This window comes from Montipora foliosa, chromosome 6 (genome assembly GCF_036669935.1).
Source record: "Montipora foliosa isolate CH-2021 chromosome 6, ASM3666993v2, whole genome shotgun sequence".
In the NCBI taxonomy this organism is placed as follows: Eukaryota; Metazoa; Cnidaria; class Anthozoa; order Scleractinia; family Acroporidae; genus Montipora; species Montipora foliosa.
In genome coordinates, this window is record NC_090874.1 from 4,734,346 (window position 1) to 4,754,345 (window position 20,000).

The 20,000-nt window shown below is 38.9% G+C and overlaps 2 protein-coding genes across 4 annotated transcripts in view; one reads left to right on the forward strand and one right to left on the reverse strand.

The window, feature by feature from the left end:
* The window catches only part of LOC138006403 (proton-coupled folate transporter-like), a 20,084-nt gene extending 14,333 nt beyond the window's left edge, over positions 1 to 5,751 (reverse strand). The window contains exons 1-3 of one of the 2 annotated variants that reach the window (XM_068852701.1): positions 5,648 to 5,720; positions 5,452 to 5,506; positions 2,367 to 2,603 (exon numbers count right to left, since the gene is read on the reverse strand). In XM_068852701.1, coding sequence (XP_068708802.1) covers positions 2,367 to 2,579 — 213 coding nt within the window. In that variant the 5' untranslated portion in view covers positions 2,580 to 2,603; positions 5,452 to 5,506; positions 5,648 to 5,720. Of the gene's footprint in view, positions 1 to 2,366; positions 2,604 to 5,451; positions 5,507 to 5,647 lie in introns of both variants that reach the window. The other variant, XM_068852702.1, reaches the window with a different exon arrangement.
* Positions 5,752 to 11,541: 5,790 nt separating this feature from the next.
* LOC138006411 (uncharacterized) overlaps positions 11,542 to 20,000 on the forward strand; it is a 35,409-nt gene continuing 26,950 nt past the window's right edge. Inside the window, exons 1-8 of one of the 2 annotated variants that reach the window (XM_068852714.1) lie at positions 11,542 to 11,674; positions 14,630 to 14,719; positions 15,131 to 15,505; positions 16,272 to 16,313; positions 16,754 to 17,146; positions 18,335 to 18,793; positions 19,311 to 19,439; positions 19,882 to 19,934. In XM_068852714.1, the coding sequence (XP_068708815.1) occupies positions 14,641 to 14,719; positions 15,131 to 15,505; positions 16,272 to 16,313; positions 16,754 to 17,146; positions 18,335 to 18,793; positions 19,311 to 19,439; positions 19,882 to 19,934 (1,530 nt within the window). In that variant the 5' untranslated portion in view covers positions 11,542 to 11,674; positions 14,630 to 14,640. Of the gene's footprint in view, positions 11,675 to 13,897; positions 14,119 to 14,629; positions 14,720 to 15,130; positions 15,506 to 16,271; positions 16,314 to 16,753; positions 17,147 to 18,334; positions 18,794 to 19,310; positions 19,440 to 19,881; positions 19,935 to 20,000 lie in introns of those variants that run through there. The other variant, XM_068852713.1, reaches the window with a different exon arrangement.

Sequence of the window (20,000 nt, forward strand, 5' to 3'; positions counted from 1 at the left end):
TTTCAAGCGATTTGCCAAAAACTTGAAAAACGTCGGGCCGACTTTTTTCAAGATAATTTAACCAAATGCACTCCGTCTCTGAATCTTGTCCCTTTGTGTCCATCCATGATTCTCTTTCCTTTTGTGGTATTTCTTTTGTGTTGGTCAATGGTTTTACATGTAAGTGGTTATATTGCAATGTTGCAGTCTTTTTGGGCATTTTGGATGTCACGAAATTACATCATTTTGCATGACATAGCCCCTTTAATAAGTGTTACAGAATGATAAACAATATATTCATAACTTGTTTTCCTTCTCTTGATTTTTTGATTTCTCATGAGCCTAAAGTGGTTTCATTAAGTACCAAAAAGTGTTATTCACTCCAAAAAGTCAGCTACTTTTTTCCTAAATTGAAGTAAATATTTAATATAAAGACATAATTTCTTTCAAACCTAGTTGATTAAATTATTTTTAAATTAACTCATTTTGACAACAACAGCAGTCAGTTACTCTGCTCTAACAAGTCACCAAATTTTACCTTTTGACTCCCAGAAGTGCTCGGTATGTAGATTCTCTGCACAATTTCCATGAAATGTCAGTTAGATGGGTATTGAGAATGAAGATTATTATCAGCTTAAGAGGTGTGATTGTGATATAACACCAAATTCACATGACTTGGACCCAACAAAGTACTCTATGGTACTAGGTGGGAGAATGAATATTTTGATCCTGGGAACCGAAGGATTAAATTTCGTTGAAAACCCCAAGCCTAAGTCTTAACAAGAGCCTGTGTACCCTAGTCCCAGAGGATTTTCTTTCTTCTTTTTCTTCTTGGGTGAAATTTAGCCAGGAAGCAGCAACAACAAACGGCAATCAGTGAGAGACAAAAAATTTCTGGTTTCAGTCCCTACAAATCTCTGACTTCCATGTCATGTTTACAGTCAAGTTTATGACTGTTGATTCTGATTGGTAGATAATTATTAACATTTATACCATTTATTTAATTTGATTTGTTGGCATGATTGAAACAACCAAGGGGAAGGTAGGGGACATTTTGTCACATTTATGGCTGATGAGTGTGTGTTAGCATGATTGTCATTTGGTGTTTTTTAGCTTTAATCATTTGTTGTCGCCTTGTCACCACTTCATGGCTCAATTTCATGTAAGAAGAAAAAGAAGGGATTCTTTAATACACCCGAACAGGGCAAAAGGTTTTGACAGCATCAACTTAACATACTTTTTTATGGCTATTACCAATTAAAATAAAAGTTACCTCAACAAGGAAGTCAAGAACACTTTTTTTAAATCCATATTGTGCACTTCATATCACTAATAATATTATTATTACCAGAAGTTTCAGTGTGAAAGGGAGTGCTGGCATGGAAACTGGGAGCAGTGACTGATATTTTTTTTTTAAACAGCTGCAAATTTTTTAAGCAAGAGGGTACCAGAAATGTGTGTGAAAGTATTGATCAGAAAGAGCGAAGAAAGGTGTGCATATCTTTAGCCTATGTGGTAGGCGTTACTATTTTATGAGCAAAGGGACAATATAATTTCAAAACAATGGTATGCCAGTTCATTCTTTGAATTTAAACTCTTCTGAAATTTCTGGCCCCTTTTCAGCAAACAAGTTACCTTGTGAGAAGTGCTGCGTGTAGTTGAGTCAATTGAAATTTATTGTCATGCTTGAAAATAGACTGCGAGCAGTCTTATTTTTCTTTGACATAGTAGAGCGTGCGATTGCATGGCACGCCTCGTTTTTACCACTAATTTGCATAAAATGATAATTTCATCCGTCGTGCGTGGCTGTGAGGAAAGAAGGACGACTTTTCGTGGTCTAGCTCGAGAACTAATTTTCTCTTCGCTCAACGGTTGAAGATGGTGAAGAACAATTTGAGTGATGATCAATGACGGCCCACTGGAAAAGTACTCGACGGACTCGAAGGCTGTGAGGCGGTAAGATACGTGCACATGACGTCATCACGGGTATCAATACCCTGGATTATAGACATGATAACGACACAATCGACTGCGCATGCTTTCGATCTTACATCCCACAAATTTTGATTTTTTCGCTAATATCAAGAATAGGCTGTTGCCTCACTAAGGCTCACCAGCAATTATGTGTGATTAAAATCACATATAATTTCCCTTGTAATTTGCAGTACAGGCTCACTAAAGTGCTTTAAGAGATTTTTTAGGGAGGCCAAAGCTCTAAAATTTTGAAATCTAGGGTGCCTGGCTGCTAATTTTTGTACAAATGTAGGATGTCTTTGTCACCCAAAGGTAAAAATAATGGTATATTATGAGTCACTGGGGAACAAGGGGCACTGCTAGAGCACAGCCCTGCAGCAAACAGGATAAAATTAATATTTATTGGTCTCTACCTCCTTCTCCAGCTTCTCCATAGAATCATTCAAAGTCTTTGAACCACAACCTGACTTTTGTTCTTGAAAGCTATATGGAAAACCTCTTTCCTCACTCAGCCGAAAGTAGACATATTGCTGATAAATTGGGACATTCATCAGCAAGCCATATGAATAAAAAAATATCACTGGCTCCACAGTCAACATCTTTCGCCAAATGGAACTGCATTGCATAGTGAGTGACTGTTAGATATTGGCCTGAGAATTGAATCACAAAATTAATGAAAAATTAACATTTTTCACCTCTTCATAAAGTTAAAAGTAGTTGCTTCATTTTCAATTTATTTTACCTTAACTCTTCCCAGAAAGGTCTTTGCTTAACCCACCATTTCTTTCCCCTGTTAGGATTTGTCCCAAAGAAGATGGCAAATGGACTTTCTGTTGCATGTAACAGCATGGGCAGCCCAAGCTCACGTCATTTTATTGAATGAAAGTTAAATTGAGCATTTTTTAGGCTTTATAATCAACAGTATTTGATTTCCCATACAAAGTCTTATAACACGTTTAAATTCTCAACGGCTGTCTGTAGTGACGCAAACTTGGGCTGCCTATGGTAACAGAAACTTAAATTATTACCATGTTTAGTGATGGGACCTTAGGACCAGACTGATGCCAAGATAATAAAAGCAGTATGATGCATCATCAGATAAACTACAGTATTTTACCCTTAAAAAATTGCCCGACAATAGTATTACCAGTACCGGTAGTCAAATATCAAAAACATTTCCCTACTGCATGAAACCCGACAGTCTTGTAATCCTTTTGAATTAAGTTTTTTATTGGAGACCCACTGTTACCTGTCGAATTTGGTGCTGCACAATTTGCGAGCCATGCAAATTTTGCATTTAAGTCTACGCACCCATTTTAAATAGTGCTGATAAACTGTTATTAAGTATATAAGCACCCATTTTAAAATGGTTAGCTTTCAATAACTGTGTGATTTGCATGTTGTCTCGCCATCTTGGCTCGCATGACTCGCAGCCATGGCTCGCATGCCTCGCATGCCTTAAAAGCTCGCACATTGTCCAAATTCGTAGAATTTACCCACTTTGAGCCTCCTTAAATTGCCACTACAAAGAAAATTTTGCATGTCGTTTTTTCTTTAGATTTTGAAAATACACATACTATTAAAATAGGTATCATGCCAATTTGTATCTCAAAAATTTAATTCCCACGGGAAGTATGATTATTGTAACGTAGTTTTTTGGTTTTTGCTGTCCACCATTACTCGAACAGCAAATGAGCGTGAGCGAGGAAAAGGGTTGGGTCTAGCTGGATCGCCTGGGGTCTGACATCATACGCGCAACGCTCAAAATAAAGGTGGCTAATTTCCCATGCCATCTATGAGAGATCGCCAAGTTGCTTTTTGCTGATATTATATACATTACTCCTTGATCGACTTGTTCACTTTGTCAAACGCCATGAAGCGATGCATGTATGATGTCACAAGCCAAGTCTTGCGTGAAGACCGCTTACAAAATAATCGCAAGCTTCTCCAATGCCGTGCGCGTACTGGCGGACAGATTTTTAGCGGTTTTTGGCTGGCTATTTCCCGACTTATCTCACTTCTATCGTTCCAAATGCATTGTATTATTTTGAACATATTGACTTAATTGAAAAAAATCTGAAAAGAAAACCAAAAATTTTCATCTTAGTAGCACTTTAATCTCCAAGGGAAATATGGTAATGGTGTTTTGTCTTCAAGATATGATGAAATAAAATGATGACAGTAAAAGGGCCATGCCTTAATTCCTTACCTTAATTTTTAGTGTGCTTAATCACATGAAATGTCGAATGGGTTTGCCTGATTGTATAACTAACAGCAACACTCAACCCTAAGGTAACAATGTCAGACATCGTGAGATGCCAGGCTCAAAGATGAATCTCCTTGAGAGCCATTCAGCTCAGGCTTTTATGCAAGGCCAGAATACGGAATATGAGAGCAATCAAGCAGTTGCAGTTCACATTTTTCCTTGGATTATATACAATGTATAAGTTCGGATATTTATGATAATGATATTAGATGAAAAAAAATCTAAATTAAACAGATTTGAAAACTTTTAAGGACGGTGACTACCACTGTTAATTATTGCGCATACGTTCTGCACATCTCTAGATACTCTGGTTTCCTATTGGTGATGCTTACTAATGAAGTTGTAGTTCAAAATTTTCCTTGGATTATACATTTTCAAACTACAGTAGCTAAATATAAGTTCAATGTTGATTTTTCCTTTATTCGGATTATGATAATGATACTAGATGAAAAAAAATCTAAAGTGAACTGATTTGAAAACTTTTAAAGCAAGAAAAAAATTTACAACGTAGCTATAACACAGTCATATTCTTTACTCTCCAATCCTAACCACAAAACAAAGACAGACAGTATTCCTAGCCAATTTCTTTGATTCCCACAGAATGCTAAAATGCTCAAGAAAAATCCATCCATGCTGTGACAATATTAATTATTTTAGCAGATGCAAAAAACATTTTTAAGGAAGGTGCCTACTATTGTTATTGCGCATATGTTCTGCGCATCTCAAGACACTCAGATTTCCTATAGGCGGTGCTTATTAATACAGGAATATTCTTGCGCGGTTCAAACCTATTCGGATAAAGCAGAACTTAGCAAGTGCTCTTGGTATCCAAAAAGAAAATTGGGGGTAACCATGCATTTTTCAGAGATAATTAAGCTTCAATTTGCAAAAGAACGCCATACAGTCATTACTTTGTATTTTAATATTGTTGATTAATCATTGTTGAAAAATGTGTTGTTACCCCCAATTTTTTTTCTACTTGTTAAGATCTGCTTTCCCCGCATATTCAGTAAACCGCGCAAAAATACCTTTGAATTAGTAGGGACCGTCCTTAAAAGATTGATCATGATATCATGTCATGACATGAACCAGTTCTGTATGACGTTACGTCATCACCGCCATGTTGGTGGACGAAAACAAACGATCTCTAGCTCTCATTGAGCTCCTTTTATTCGTCCTGCACCTCCACCAGCAATCGCACATCACGAACAAACCAAATGATCCCTACAAACCTCACTAACTTCTGTGGCAAACAGCAATGAAGCAAGTGAATCCTGAATGAATATCCTGAACAATAAACATTGTACCGGGTTGATGATGGCCACTTTCCAAGGGGGTTTTCGGATTTAAGGTGTAGACAATGAGGTTCGCAGTCTTCCAGCAAATACAAAAAGAAAAATTCACAATTAATACAAGTGGAATATTTACCTGATATCTATTACGTTCCACGGGTTATCAGAGACCGAACACAATCACGCAGGTCGCGAGTCACGCAAAAAGCACATGACATCAAAGCTGAAACCACTCAGGTAGGGAGGTTGGGGATTTGGTGCTTAAACAACTCGCACTTGAATTCTATCTCAAAGAAAGACCTTTTTCAACTAATTCCTTTTTTTTTCCTTATCTTGAAAACAGGTTTGCAAGAGCAGCTAATTGGAATGAGCTAGGGGATCACATAGGACACACAGGGAAGATTTCGTTCACGGACATTCGTAATTATAAATTCCGGCGGCGGGAGGTCGGACGTTTCCGGTGTCCTAGCGAATTTGCATTCCCCTCCTCGCCCCCTAGATTTGGACTCCCATTCCCTAGGGGACTAAATCCGGATTTAGTCGCCTTTCACGGATTTGGACCCCCAATTACAGCTTATTGAAGTTTTTATCGGGAAAGAATTCGAGTTTGGATTAGGAAAAGTGACCGATACCGTATAGAAGCATAAATCTTTGAGAACAAGCCCAGCCCAGATCAGCTAATTTTTCAGTAAAGGTTTTTTCAAAGCATTCGCGGCGGCATTCCGTAAAGTCAGGAGTCCATGGTAAAGTCGATGCGAATTTTAATTTCTTTTGACAAAAGTTTGTCCCGCATTCTCTCACTGCTCTTGCTATTTCGGGTCCTGCTATCATCCACCGTCTTAGGGCTGCGGGACTTTCCGTTAGTACTACTGCTCCACCCTCCCCTTTAATCATCTCCTTCTCTTCTTCGTGGTTGTGGTCTAGAGTTATTTCCAAGAATATGTGCTGAGATATCTGCACAACGAACTTCCCTTGTTGGAACGCCGCGTATACTGATGGGTTCCTCTCTTTCAGGTTGACGAGATCTCTGATGTGAATGGGAAGCCATCTTGAATAGTAGACTAAGAACAAACATCCAAGGGACAATCTGGCTAAGAATATGTACATATAGGTAAAAATTACCCGCTATATTAGACCTGAAAAATTCTAGAACTAGTAGTTCAAGTTCAAGTGCAGCTGTCCAGAAAAGAAATTGGGGACGTAATTCACAATACTTTCGCAACCAAGTGGTAAAATCCTCAGGTTACCTATTTCCACTAGTACTAGCTTTGTATGCTCGACGCTGTAAGATATACAGTGCGCATGCACTCACTCATTGAGGTGCATAGCGAGATCTGAAGATGTGGGCTGCCTTCAGTATAGCATCTGCCCTTCAAAGGGTTGTGATGTCTGCCTGGACTAATGCGCTAATGCGTGGGTTGTGGTCAATGTTGTCCACACTTCCAGCAGCAAAAAGTGACTTTTTTAACTCTGAGGGACACACCCCACCGTCCTTTTCAAATTGTGCACAGACACTGTTCCCTTAATCCGCTGAGATTTTCATCGCTCGGCCGTATGAAATGGATAGTCCTAATCTGAAGAGCTTACCTACTAAAGTTTTCTTTCTGGTTTTTGCGTGGACTAGTAGTCCCAGATAGACTGGTAATGGAGGCTCTTCGGGTCATGTCTGGTTGATGTGGCATCAGACTGCGGCTTCCTGTGACGTTTTACGGCATTAAAGAGCAACAGCTGGGAAAGCATTACACCTACGTTCATACCCATCGCATCTTCCTCATTTTTCTCATTACGCCCGATCCCTCTAGTATCATGTTCACAAGCGCCAGAAGTAGGTCGGGTACTGCCGAGCGCTGACAGTTGGCATCAAATGTGCCATTAAAGCACTGCGTCTTAGCAAATACCTCTTTCCATTCAAGCATCGCAGCTTTAGCGAGGTGCATAGCCTCATTGTCATAGTCATTCCTTCGTTATATGCACAAAACTCTGGTATTTGAGCAAGGAGGCGATCCTTCAAATCTACTGTAGGTTTTCGTAATGTAATCATGGTTCCAATTACCCTTAACTTCGTCAAATCATCCACCTGAAGTGCTTACTACCACGCATCATGTCTGACTGCCCTTTACAATCGAGTCAGAAACATTAGGCTCTTGAAAGAGGAAGGAGATAATGACACTTCTCAAGTTTCTTTGCAGGCTATTGCTTTAGCGGAACTTGCCATGTATACAGAGGGATGTTGCAAGGCCAGTTGTTGTCTATAGCTATCAGATTTGGCAAAACAGTACTCGCTTTACTTCGGCAGCTCGGAGCTCATGTTTTCAGATCGCATAAAGAGCACAAGGTTGAGACAGTCACGCAGTGATGAAAGGCCAGATTCTCTGTACTCAAGACCAGAATTTCACAGTGAGGCATCGTTTTCGTCTTCAGGCTCGTTTTGAACGCCAGCTGAGACACTTGTTGTGTAATTTTGAGCAATATGTAACCCTTGCGCGAAGTGGAGCTTTTGCAAAACTGTTGGTTACTAAAGTATGGGCAAAAGTCCATGAAGGATTCTTGCCCCGCAACTCCCACAAAACATCTCGCAGTGTTCACGGTGCAAGAACTGAGGAGGCCACAATGGGCCTGTTGCGTAAATGCATTGGACTTTGACAGGAATGCGAGTAGTTTTGCGGGAATTACTTTGGTTTTATTAACACCAACCTTCTAAAATTGCACGAGGGAAAGTAGAATACAATTATTTTTATCATTAAGGCCCCTTTTATCATGCCTGCCGCTACCCCTCTCCTATTGTAGCCTGCGTAGCAAGCGTTCCTGTTCGAAAGAAGAGCTCCCAAACGATTTTCCACAACTGGCCGCGCGAAAGTTGGGGCAAGAGACTGAGGGAACGCTTGCAAGAAGACCCCCTATTTTTGAAAAACGCCCACCTTTTCTTGACACGCGCTGATTGATTATCTGTTATTAGCCAATAATTTGTTTAAACCATAGAAAACAACAGCCAATTTTTAGAACGTGTAAGAAACCCGTGCGCTCGTAAAATACCAAATTTAGGAACATAACTCGTACAGAGTTCGATGGGCAGTAAGGCCGCTCAATGCAAAACTCCACCACAGCAGACCTTGAAACCATTCAAAGAGGTTTCAGTTGCGATTTTTAATTAGCGGCGATTTCAGGGCGACTTGCTGGCGATTTCTTGGTGCAAAGTGGTTGACGAAATGAATCGAACTAAATCTCCTGGAAATTACAGGAAAACCTCCTCGCTTGTTTGATAATCCGTAGTACGTTTTTGGTCAAATCGTCACGAAGTCGTAGATGAAATAGAAAAAGAAAAAAACATGCTCAAAAAAATCGCATGACTTTGTGCAAAGGAGCCGCTTTCTTCTCAAAGTGAGAGAAGATTTAATTGACAGGGCAGCTGCGTAATTGTCTTCATCTTGTCAGGCTCAGTTCATGATATAGGACTGAAGAGGCTTATATTGGGAAAGGTAAGCGGATAACTTGAATTTGGCAAATACCATACAGTTTATTTCCTTGATCCTGACACAGATCAGGGGCACCCAACGTCAATTTTCGGAAAATATCTGTTCGCACGACGATTTGAGATCTAGAATTTTCGGAACATTTGTTGTAAAATTTCTTGCTTGCCTGCCTGTCCTAGGATTTTCGAACATCTAAGAGATGGTATAATTGCCCATTTTTAACGGATTTTTACCCTAAAAAGGTCACCTAGAATTTTCGAGAGCATTTTTTCTGGCTGAAAATTTCAAAGAGGTAAGTTTTAATCTCTATAATTTTCGGATCACTAGACTTTCTGCTAGAAAATCCGAACAAATGAAAAATTTTTAAGGGATAAAAATATGCCTATATCTACCGTTTAAATACTAAAATACGTTTGACAATACTATGTTTAAGTGGTTTTGAACTATATTCTCGTTGGGTGCCCCTGACAGATATGATGATTCTGGTGGTTCGCAGGCATGTTATTAATTCATCAGGGGCACCCAACGAGAATATAGTTCAAAACCACTTAAACATAGCATTGTTAAACTTATTTTGGTATTTAAACGGTGGATATAGGCATATTTTTATCCCCTAAAAAATTTTCATCTGTTCGGATTCCTAGCTAAAAGTCTAGTGAACCGAAAATTATAGGGATCAAAACGTACCTTTTCGAAAATTTTAGCCAGAAAAAAGGCTCCCGAAAATTCTAGGTGACCTTTTTAGGGTAAAAAGCCGTTAAATTTGAGCAATTATACCATTTTTCAGATGTTCGAAAATCCTAGGAGAGGCAGGAAAGCAAGACATTTTACAAGAAATGTTCCGAAAATTATAAATCTCACATCGTCTTCCGAACAGATATTTTCCGAAAATTGACATTGGGTGCCCCTGATGCATCCTGCGTAAATACGAAGTATCTTTTACAAGCGAACGGAAAGCTTACTTCAGACCAAGCCAAACTTTCCCTTGACAATAAGCGCTGCCAAAGTTTTGTTAAAGAACAAATCTTTTGCTTTTAGTGAATTATGGACACGCTTATCCACAGCGGCTTCAGCTGACGCTTAAATAATGTTTAATTTCCTGTGATGGATATCGTCCAAGTAGTCCAGATTTTTATTTAAATCACAGGCTGTCATTCCCATAGAATTTACCTAAACCACTTACTTGATTGCGTATGATGCTTTGTAATGGAGAAATCAAGATGATACTCGAGAAGTTTTTTATTCGTTTCTTTTATTTCGAACTCCGCGGATCATGACAAACATCTGAAAAATTAAGCTTTTTTAGAATCCTGTTGGCAAAACGGAAATTGCTTCTATACAGTTAAAAAGATGGCGCATTGACAGTTCTTGTTCCCTTTTCAATGCAAAACAGAGAACAGATTCGCTCAGCTTCAACACACGGTTCAAAACCTTCCACATCTTCCGCCATTGTCTTTGTCACGCTAGAACTAACAAGTAACATTTTGCTCGAAAATTTATCACCTGTCAATTGTGACTGTGCCGCACCAATCAGAAGCCCCCGTTCGTGGGCGAACGGGTTTTTTCAAAAATAGGGGGTCTTCTTGCAAGCGTTCCCTAAGTCTCTTGCCCCAACTTTCGCGCGGCCAGTTTGTGGAAAATAGTTCGGGAGCTCTTCTTTCGAACAGAAACGCTTGCTACGCAGGCTACTCCTATTGTGAATTTTGTGGTCTAGTTACTTCTGACTAAGCATAAATCCCCAGAAGCAATAATAACACCCCTATGCACTCAAAGGAACCGCCACCTAAACGATATCAAAGAAACTTGGATGATCCGTATATGTCTTGGGTGCAGAAATCAAGCACGTAGTTGGATTGGAAGATTCGTTTAACATGTTTGATTCGCTTCCGTATTTCCATAGTTTTTCTTGTCAACAAGGACTAATTTTATGCCTTAAATGGCAATATGATATTTACAGAGTATCGTTTTCCGGTTCTGTATGGTTCTTTTTGGTTGTTTATCAAAGTGTCATCTTCCCGTTCCCTGGAGCGCTCTCCAGGGAAGGTGACCGCGAATTGGAATCCTTGAATTCATTGAATTAAGGTAAAAAATACATATAACACATCAGGGGCACCCAACAAGAGTATAGTTCAAAACCACTTAAAAATAGCATTGTTAAACGTATTTTAGTATTTAAACGGTAGATATAGGCATATTTTTATCCCCTAAAAGTCTTTCATCTGTTCGAATTTCCTAGCCTAGTGATCCAAACATTATATAGGGATCAAAACTTACCTTTTCGAAAATTTCAGCCAGAAAAAAGGCTCCCGAAAACTCTAGGTGACCTTTTAGGGTAAGAATCCGTTAAAAAGGTGCAATTATACCATTTTTCAGATGTTCGAAAATCCTAGGAGACGCAGGCAAGCAAGAAATTTAAAACAAATGTTCCGAAAATTCTAGATCTCAAACCTTCTTCCGAACAGATATTTGACGTTGGGTGCCCCTGACACATTATTAACTTTATTGAATATTCTTGTTTGCGGTTCGAAGTCTTCTATTGTCCTCCCATTGACACCAAACCAGTTTTTTTCTGGCTAACTTGACTACGAGTCGATTGTCGACAGTAGTACTTCGTTCATAATTTGAATACGAAATATCACCAAGGTCTCTCTCTAGTTCTTCTCCAATTTAATTTTCTCGTCCCTGGAGCTGAGGTGAGTTTCATCAGTTTTTTCCCGACATGGGAAACTTAGTGCGGCTGGATTCTTATTACAAGCAAGAACACTTAGAAAATTCCCTAGTGAGATTTGGAACAAAACAATTTAATAGTGCTTGCTTTAATCGACCCAATGTAGGCGCCCACCTTATACGTTCCTTACATTTATCGAGAAGTTTACAAACTTGTTAACACAACAGACTTGTGGGTCTCGAAATGTCGAACCTCACTGCCAATAAGTGCATTTTATTTATCATGTACCTTCGTCTATCATATGCTGCTTAATAGATGTTTCCTTGTTTGCCAACTCTGCCAAGCAAAGCATGTTTATCATAGAGGTTTTTAAAAAGTAACAGATTAACAGCCTATATATATTTTTTTCAACTGAAGAATTTAATCATTTTCTTTTAAATGAAAGCTCAAATTGAAATAAGCATATATCCCACGTTTTACAGAGCAAATATTAACTGAGATGAGAACAGAAATTTTAAGACACGATCACTTTCCTCTGACTGAATGCACGAATTCAGTTTGCCAGGTGTTTCGCTTTTATTTTTCTCTAAAACGAGAGGCATTGAATCATTTTTCAAACGATTGTATCAGATTATACTGGCGTTTAAGGTTAAAGGGCCAGTTATCGTTCAGACAAGGGTAATGTGTGTGATCTGTTTAATCTGGTTTGTAATGTGAGATGTCCGGCGCCAAACTACAATTGTAGAGTTTACAGCAATACTGCTCACAACATCTTCCATGCAAAGTAGAATAGAAAGTGCTTTCTGTTTCATCATGAATTCAGCACACCACAGCAGAAAATTGACGTTGCGAATCTTTTAAAATAAAACAATATCACGTGTATTGTTATTTTAATGACTTTTCCTTAAATAATGAAAAAAAATAGTTTAGAAGTAAATCATTGATCATTTCCCATCTTTCTTCAGTTTTCCAGTTTTAACAACTTCGTAGTTTTCCTTGTTTTTTATAAAAGCAATTAAAAGTGAAATTAGGTGAAACACGATATAAAAGGAAATTTATTCATTAAATACAACTGAATAATAACTAAAACTACCTGCCGTGAGTCAGAGAATTACATGGAAAAACTGAAACCCGGAACAAAATAAAATTAAACATTTCATGAAATTGACAGAATGTGCCAGTTTTGAATTTGATGAAACGCGCCGATTCAAACAAATGTTCGCTGCAATAAAGTTGTTATAGCCAGAAGTTGCAACTTGATTAATTCTTCCGCAATTATAATGGATTTTCGTTTATTTAACAATTATTCGCCTCAGGCTCAGTGATTATCGGTGAATATTCACCGAGACAAAGTCGAGGTGAATATTCACCGATAATCACTGAGCCTGAGGCGAATAATTGTTTTAGTATAAATACACAGTTGATTATTTCAAAAAAGGGAAAAAAAAAACATTTCAACGCGAAAATCATTGTCACTTACAGTGGCAAAACGACTACTGGCAGCCATTTTGTCCGTCGAGGTGATTATCGGCTGATAATCCGAGATAGCGAGCCAATGAGAGCGCGCGATTTTGTATAATCACCTGTGTATTTATACTAAACCCTCATAGTCTCTTAAATTTGTATACGTTTAACGCTCACGGTGAAGTAGATGATTTTTGTATTTTCTGTCGCCGACTTAAAACGATCTATTCGCACTTTATAGACCTCAGATCATTTTGTAATGGATACCTCGGGTATCATTTTTTGTCCAAGTATGCAGACGTCATGAAGTTAACACTGATACCTTCAGTGACCTAAACAATTTTTATCAGAATTTGTCATTAAAAAAAACTACTTTTTTGACCAAACTTTTCAAGGCTAAAATAAACAAAATTCATTGGTATTCTCTTTCTTTTATTTGCAATTCTCGGTCCAATTTATTGGTTCCAACACACTGCAAAAGCCAGGTCATAGATGAAGATGACCACTCGTATGCAATGGGCATAGCTACCTAAGCTGCAGAGCCGCATGTAATATCTAGATGCTTTAAAGCAAGTCGAATTTAACTCAACGAAGCATTATTGTTCAAAACTTCTTACATTGTAACATCACAGTCAAGAAATGTATTTTAAAAGTCTAAGGTATTTTAAAACCTAATTGTATCACCTGTGAATCATGTTTAGTTCCTTATGGACTCAACTTTAAATTTATGGACAAACGATGCTCGCTTAACCAATCAAATTGTTTTTTCGTTGACGTGGGGTGCGGATGTCTGCTTGCCTAAATTTAGTTTTTTTAATTCAAAATGAAAACATTGTTGCAATAATGAGTTTTTCCCGGCTATGTAATCTAAATATTATATTGCGATCCCGAAACAAACACTACACTCAGTCTGGTGCTGCCGACCAGTTTACGAGGCTCAACAGCGTTAGTTCTGGATACTTCAATTCCGTAATGGATATTACATATTAGCTGTATTCACAAATGGTAAGCAATAATTAGAATGTATTGTCGGTTTCGTAAAAAGAAAAGGAGAAACGAATTGTTGAGCATCGAAACAGCTGAAACTGCTATCTTCTGGTTTGTTCATGTTTGCCACGTTTTGTGTTTAATTTCTAACTTGTGAGAGCTATAACAGCTTGGATATGAACATGATCAGTTTCCCTTCTCAAAGAGCCACAAGAGCCTTATTAAAATTGATTTGCCGAGTTCATAGGGCCTTGAAAATTGTCAAGTATAGCTGCCGAAAGATTCAAATTCGCGGTTTCAAGTGAACTTCAAATCTTTGCGTTTTGAGTTGCGGGTAACATGACCTTACAGATTCGTTGTGTGTTTCATGCTCTTTCCGTCTTCTATCTTATTCCATGCCAGAGGTATGAAATCGTTTAAAGCTGCCGGAATATGGTTAGGCGCACCCTCAGCGCAGTTGCTAAGTTATAAAGAAACATCATGTTCACTGCTTTCACAATTATTTTACTCGCTACCTTTACCATCCCAGATCAAGAAATCATGCTCAAAGACCTCCAGATCGCATTGTGGATTTTGATTTTCCTCAATTCTTCGAAAACTCTGGCCAGCATTAGCGACGGTGAGTCCATAAATTTGAAGGCTTACAATAGATTCACAGCTTATGCTAGGTAGCCCTTTGTTGCCCCGGTAATTTTTAATCGGTCCCCCGGAGATTTGCAATTTGAATTCTTAAAGAAAGGTTCGGCAGGAGTTGGGCTGTGAATAATCCTATTTTTTAGTGCCAAGGCCGGTGAAACCGGGTTTGGAGATGACCAGCTTAGCTTGTAGAATCTAAAAGCTACTTTTTTGGTAAAGTTTAAAGCTTAATACGAAAACCTAGTTTAATTCCCAACTCAGTCTCGACCATGCATAATCTTGTGTATAAAACGACTCGATTCTCGACTTCGATGCTAAGAAGAAACACGTGAAAACAGCTGTGATTCAAACATACTTACTCCACTAACAAAATGCTTGAAATTGATTCTCACAGGAAACGAATGTGTAAACTACACCACCCTTAGCGAAGCAAGCAGATCAAGATTTTTTTCCAATGATTCGATATCCTACAGCGACCGATCTCTCACTGATTGGTTTGTATTTAATGGCTCAGCAGGGAGTCAAATTGCCACGACATGCGTAGCATCGAGTGACTGTGGTGCATCAATTCCAGCGTGGATGCAGGGCGAACACCCAAAGGCGAATGAGGGAGTAGTTACACGCACTGCTTGCTTCTCGGCGAGACAGCTTTGTTGTAAATCATCTGTCACCTTGCTTGTCAGAAATTGCAGCGGATTTTATGCTTACAAACTTGACACGATTCCTAGTATTATCCCCGGCTTCCGTGTTTGTGGAAATGGGATAGAAGGTAATACGTAAGCATACTCTATTACGTTGCGAGTAACTGCAAACTGCAGAATACCCGGCCACTATCGGGTTCTTTGAAGAACGAGGAATATAACAGTACACGACATTCACATGGAAATAACTGCCCGAGTATTACATACATACTACATAATACTATATTGACCACTCCCCATAGGGGAATTTCAGGACCAATGAAACACAGTCATTAGCAATTGAATTGGTTTCAGTCCTTCGCAATCATAGCAAGGACTGTAAACGAGTCCATTCCAATTTGGGGGCAGCTTTTAAATAACATCTCAGACTCATTAACAGTTCGGGAGTCGTCAGTGTCGCTGGTGATTGGGATGATGAGGCTATTGAGGCCGTGAGGGGAATGCGGCAAGGGGGCAAAACAAGCGTTCCCCGACCCATTACTCTGGCGTCTTCTCTGCTCCTTTTTGCGGCTTAAATACGAAAGCTCTCTGGCTGTTTGATTGGCATAATAATAAACTCGAGAAGACTGACAACAGAAGTTAAAAATTAGAAGTTAACTGGCTATGCTCATTTAAATTCTTTTGTATTTATGTTAATTAGACCTACTTCCCTCATTTTGAAACAAATATTCTTTTGAGATTTGCTCGTCGTAGCGAGGCCAGAAAGGCTTATTTCCATTAAAACAGACGAAAATTTTATTTGGCCGCCATTATGAAAGAGGTCTATGACGTAGTGTACGGAAAGTCGAGACAAACTGTACCATGACGTTATTAAGGTCATATTTCTTTTTCTAGGAGTATCATCATCTACAGGGGAAAGAAACAATAGAACAACAGGTACAAAGTGAAAGCCATGCACAAAGTATTAAAGGAGGGGTTTCCTAAAGCCTATAAAAGTTTAACATCGGAATGCATGTTCCGAGTTATTCTCTCAACTGTTCTCTTTCCTTCCCTTTCACCTTTTCCCTTCTTTCTCTCTTTTGCTCTTCTTTTGCTTGAAACTAAGATAGAGGATTCCCTTATAAATTAGGAAATTTTATTTTCCTTAATTCCCATGACTTTGATGTAGCGGTGATTTTGAAAGAAGAAATTAGATTATGGTCACGCACGTATTGGCCGGGTTAAGGGGAAGAAAATCATATCCCATAGGTTTCCGTGTTCAGTACAGTGTCGTCTTGAAAGCGATTAGTTTTCATTAGCTAGTCCGCAAAGAAAAGCTGCCCTTCAGGACACGATTTAAAAAGCATCCTTGAGCACAAACATTTCTTCTATTCCAGGCAACAAAACTGAAGTATGTGTGAATTATAAGGAACTAGACGAGCATGACAGAGCTGCTCACTACTTCAGTTATCACACACTGAAGTGTGATGCCAATCTACCTCAGGCTTGGTACAGATTCATTGGCGCTGCAGGGTCTGTCATGCCAACAAAATGCGTTCCTAAACTACATTGCGGTACGCTGTCTCCTGGTTGGCTGAATGGCAATCACCCTACTGTTGGGGAGGGGCAGGTGAAGCGCATGATTTGTTTCACCAACGAAGATAACTGCTGTTATTGGTATACCAATGTCATAGTCAGGAATTGCGGAAAGTTCTTCGTGTACAAGTTTGGCCAGTTCCCAGCATCACGGCATTTCTGTAGCTTGCGTTATTGTGGCGCTGGAACACAAGGTAATGCGTGACTTAACCAGCGGATAGATATTATCATAATAGCCACCTTTAGATTGGAATACGACCACGTTTTCCGTTCAGCGTACGCGCATTGAGTCTGGGAGTCAGGGTTTTTTTTAAGTGTGCTTGTTTATAACTGAAAACTCGTACATACTCAAACCTCTACGTCGCAAATGATGAGTAGTATTCCTGGCTTCTATACCTCTTGGCCAATCAGAGGGCCGGATTTAGTACCACGTGCCACAAATGACCAATCAGAGCGCGATCCTTCTCAGCAAACGTCCGCCATTTTGTCTTGAAAAGGCGAGCATCTTAATGAGGCTGAACGTCGACAATGGAAATAACGATAATAGAACACTTTCGATATATTAAAATTCATCTTGGCAGCGAGACCTAGAGGACACAAACAAAGGAAACTGAATGAACATGTTTATTTTTTTTTTTTTGTTTGTTTTCACTAAGCCTCACCAGCAAGCTGAATTTTAATATATCGAAAGTGGTCTATTGAAGAGAAGGGCTCTGGAATCGAGAATGCTACAACACAATGCTGAGTTTACAGACTGGTACATATTCCGAGTCATCGAGGATAAACATTGGAAGGTAGAGGGGAGAAAAAGTGCTACCAGCGTTACATCATTTGTGCCCTAAATTGCAGTTTTCGTTAGCAACTTATCTCTGAGTCACCATTGGAAAAAATACACCTAGTCATTTAATTCCGAATTGTACGAAATTTTGCAGTTTCCTGTGTAAGAATTGTCCAAATTCAATATAGGTCATTGTTTTACCTTGTTGAAAGTAACCCAAAACCCTCAATTTGGCTAACCCTAGGCCTAAAAACCAACCTTAGGCCTAGGGTTAGCCAAATTGAGGGTTTTGGTTACTTTCCAAAACATAAAACAATGACCTGCAACGAGTGACCTGTGGAATGTGACCTGTGTTTTAGACCCGCCGCCAATATGGTGGACAACTTGCTTCGGTTTCGTGGCCAAGTTTGACACTATGTCTTAAGGTACCCTTTGATCTCATTTCAACTCAATTTAATTTTCACGTGGTCTTTGTAAGGGAAAATTGGTGACGAAACAATCCAAATAATATTGTGACACTGGAGGCGCGTGCGGAGTCATTTCACAAGAAGGCTCCATTGAGAGCCCATTAACGCAAGTCAAAACAACAGTTTTTCTACTTTAGGCTGTAAAGACAAAGACGGAAACATATACGAAGTTTACAAGACATGGGAACCAAATCCGCTGATCACCTGCAAATGTATGCCTGGCCTACAAGTCAGTTGTCGTAAGACTCACAATGGCTGCTGGACTGGAGAGGGTAAAGCGTACATGAATGGACAAATATGGCTTAAGAACAGCTTATCTATGTGCATTTGCATCAACCAAAACATTTCTTGCACCAATCTTTCTCAACCAGCTTGCACCGATGAAAATGGCGTTGTGAAGGAGCATGGTAGCAACTGGTTTGCGGGAGCTTGCTTTAACTGTACGTGCATGCTCGGTGTAGTCAAATGTTATAAGTATCACGTGTCTATTCAATATGGCCTCTTGAAGATCAAGGCTCTCGGAACTTGTGTACCATGTCATCGACCATGGCAAGATATAAGACCTTCTGATAATGGAACTGTTAGTAACTGCAAAGGTTCGTACATCAAACCAACGGTTAATGCTAAAACTATACCAGGATTTTTTTATTTTGCCATATGGGTAACTCTCGCAATATATTTGCATTTACTTTGCATTAATTAATTAATTAATTAATTACTAATCTAATCCATGAAATTCAAGTTAATCCTGTTTGTATAAATACGAAGAAAATTTCGTAAATCTTATAATGATTGTTTTTTGTATTATACGAGCATGTTTTTTCACTGATTTATTAATTTATTATTTATTTATTAATGAATTCGTTGATTCATTTATCGATTTCTTTCGTAATTATTTAGTCAGTTAGTTTATTATTTTTGAAGAATAAAATGTCAGCTAATATCAATGTTTAGCTTTACAAAACACGATCCTTTTTCTCAAACTTGAGATTGATGAAAACGATCGATAGATTTTTAATTGGGACCCGAAAGTTTGTCCTCTCTTTTTTCATCTCATTTCTCTAGGAGTGTCACAATTCTGTTTCAGTTTTACTGACATGTCTTTTTCTTCAGTATTTTTTGAGTTGAAGAAAACAAGTAAGTTATTCCAGTGCTCCAACGGTGCTTTCATAAGGAAATATCACGAGTGCAATGGAATCAGTGAGTGCGGTGATGGATCAGACGAGAAGGCCTGCCACAATGGTACGACATGGGCAATAGCTCAGTCTTTCTCTTAGTTTTGTAACTATACAACAAATTGCACTTTCGTACAGATGAAGCTTGGAGCTTTCATTTCCCTTTGTCACGTCTACTTTACACATACATTCAAAGTTGGAGCCATGACTTGGAGCGAACAGCAGCCGTATATTTCTACCACAGTGTTTCTTTTTAGTTTGAACTTCCCGCGAATGAGACTCCCTCAGGAAGGAGCCCGATGACCAATCACAAGCACCTAACTTGACGTCATAGCGTCACCGAGCCGGAAATGCACTTCTTTTTTTTGCGGAAAAGTAGTCTAAAAATAAACACCTTGACATAGACTTGATATGGGAATTGTTCGCTCCTAGTCATGGCCTCCTGTTCAAAGCTATTCAAGTGATCAGTGAATCTGTTAGTCATATTGATACTTGACTTTTATTTTCAGTCATTTGTCGTGATGAACGTGGTCAACTTTTGATTTTGAAAGACACGTGGGGGGTAAGTTTTTCATTTGCAGTGACATGTTGGCGCAATGCCTCATCGAGAACACGTATCCTTGAGGTT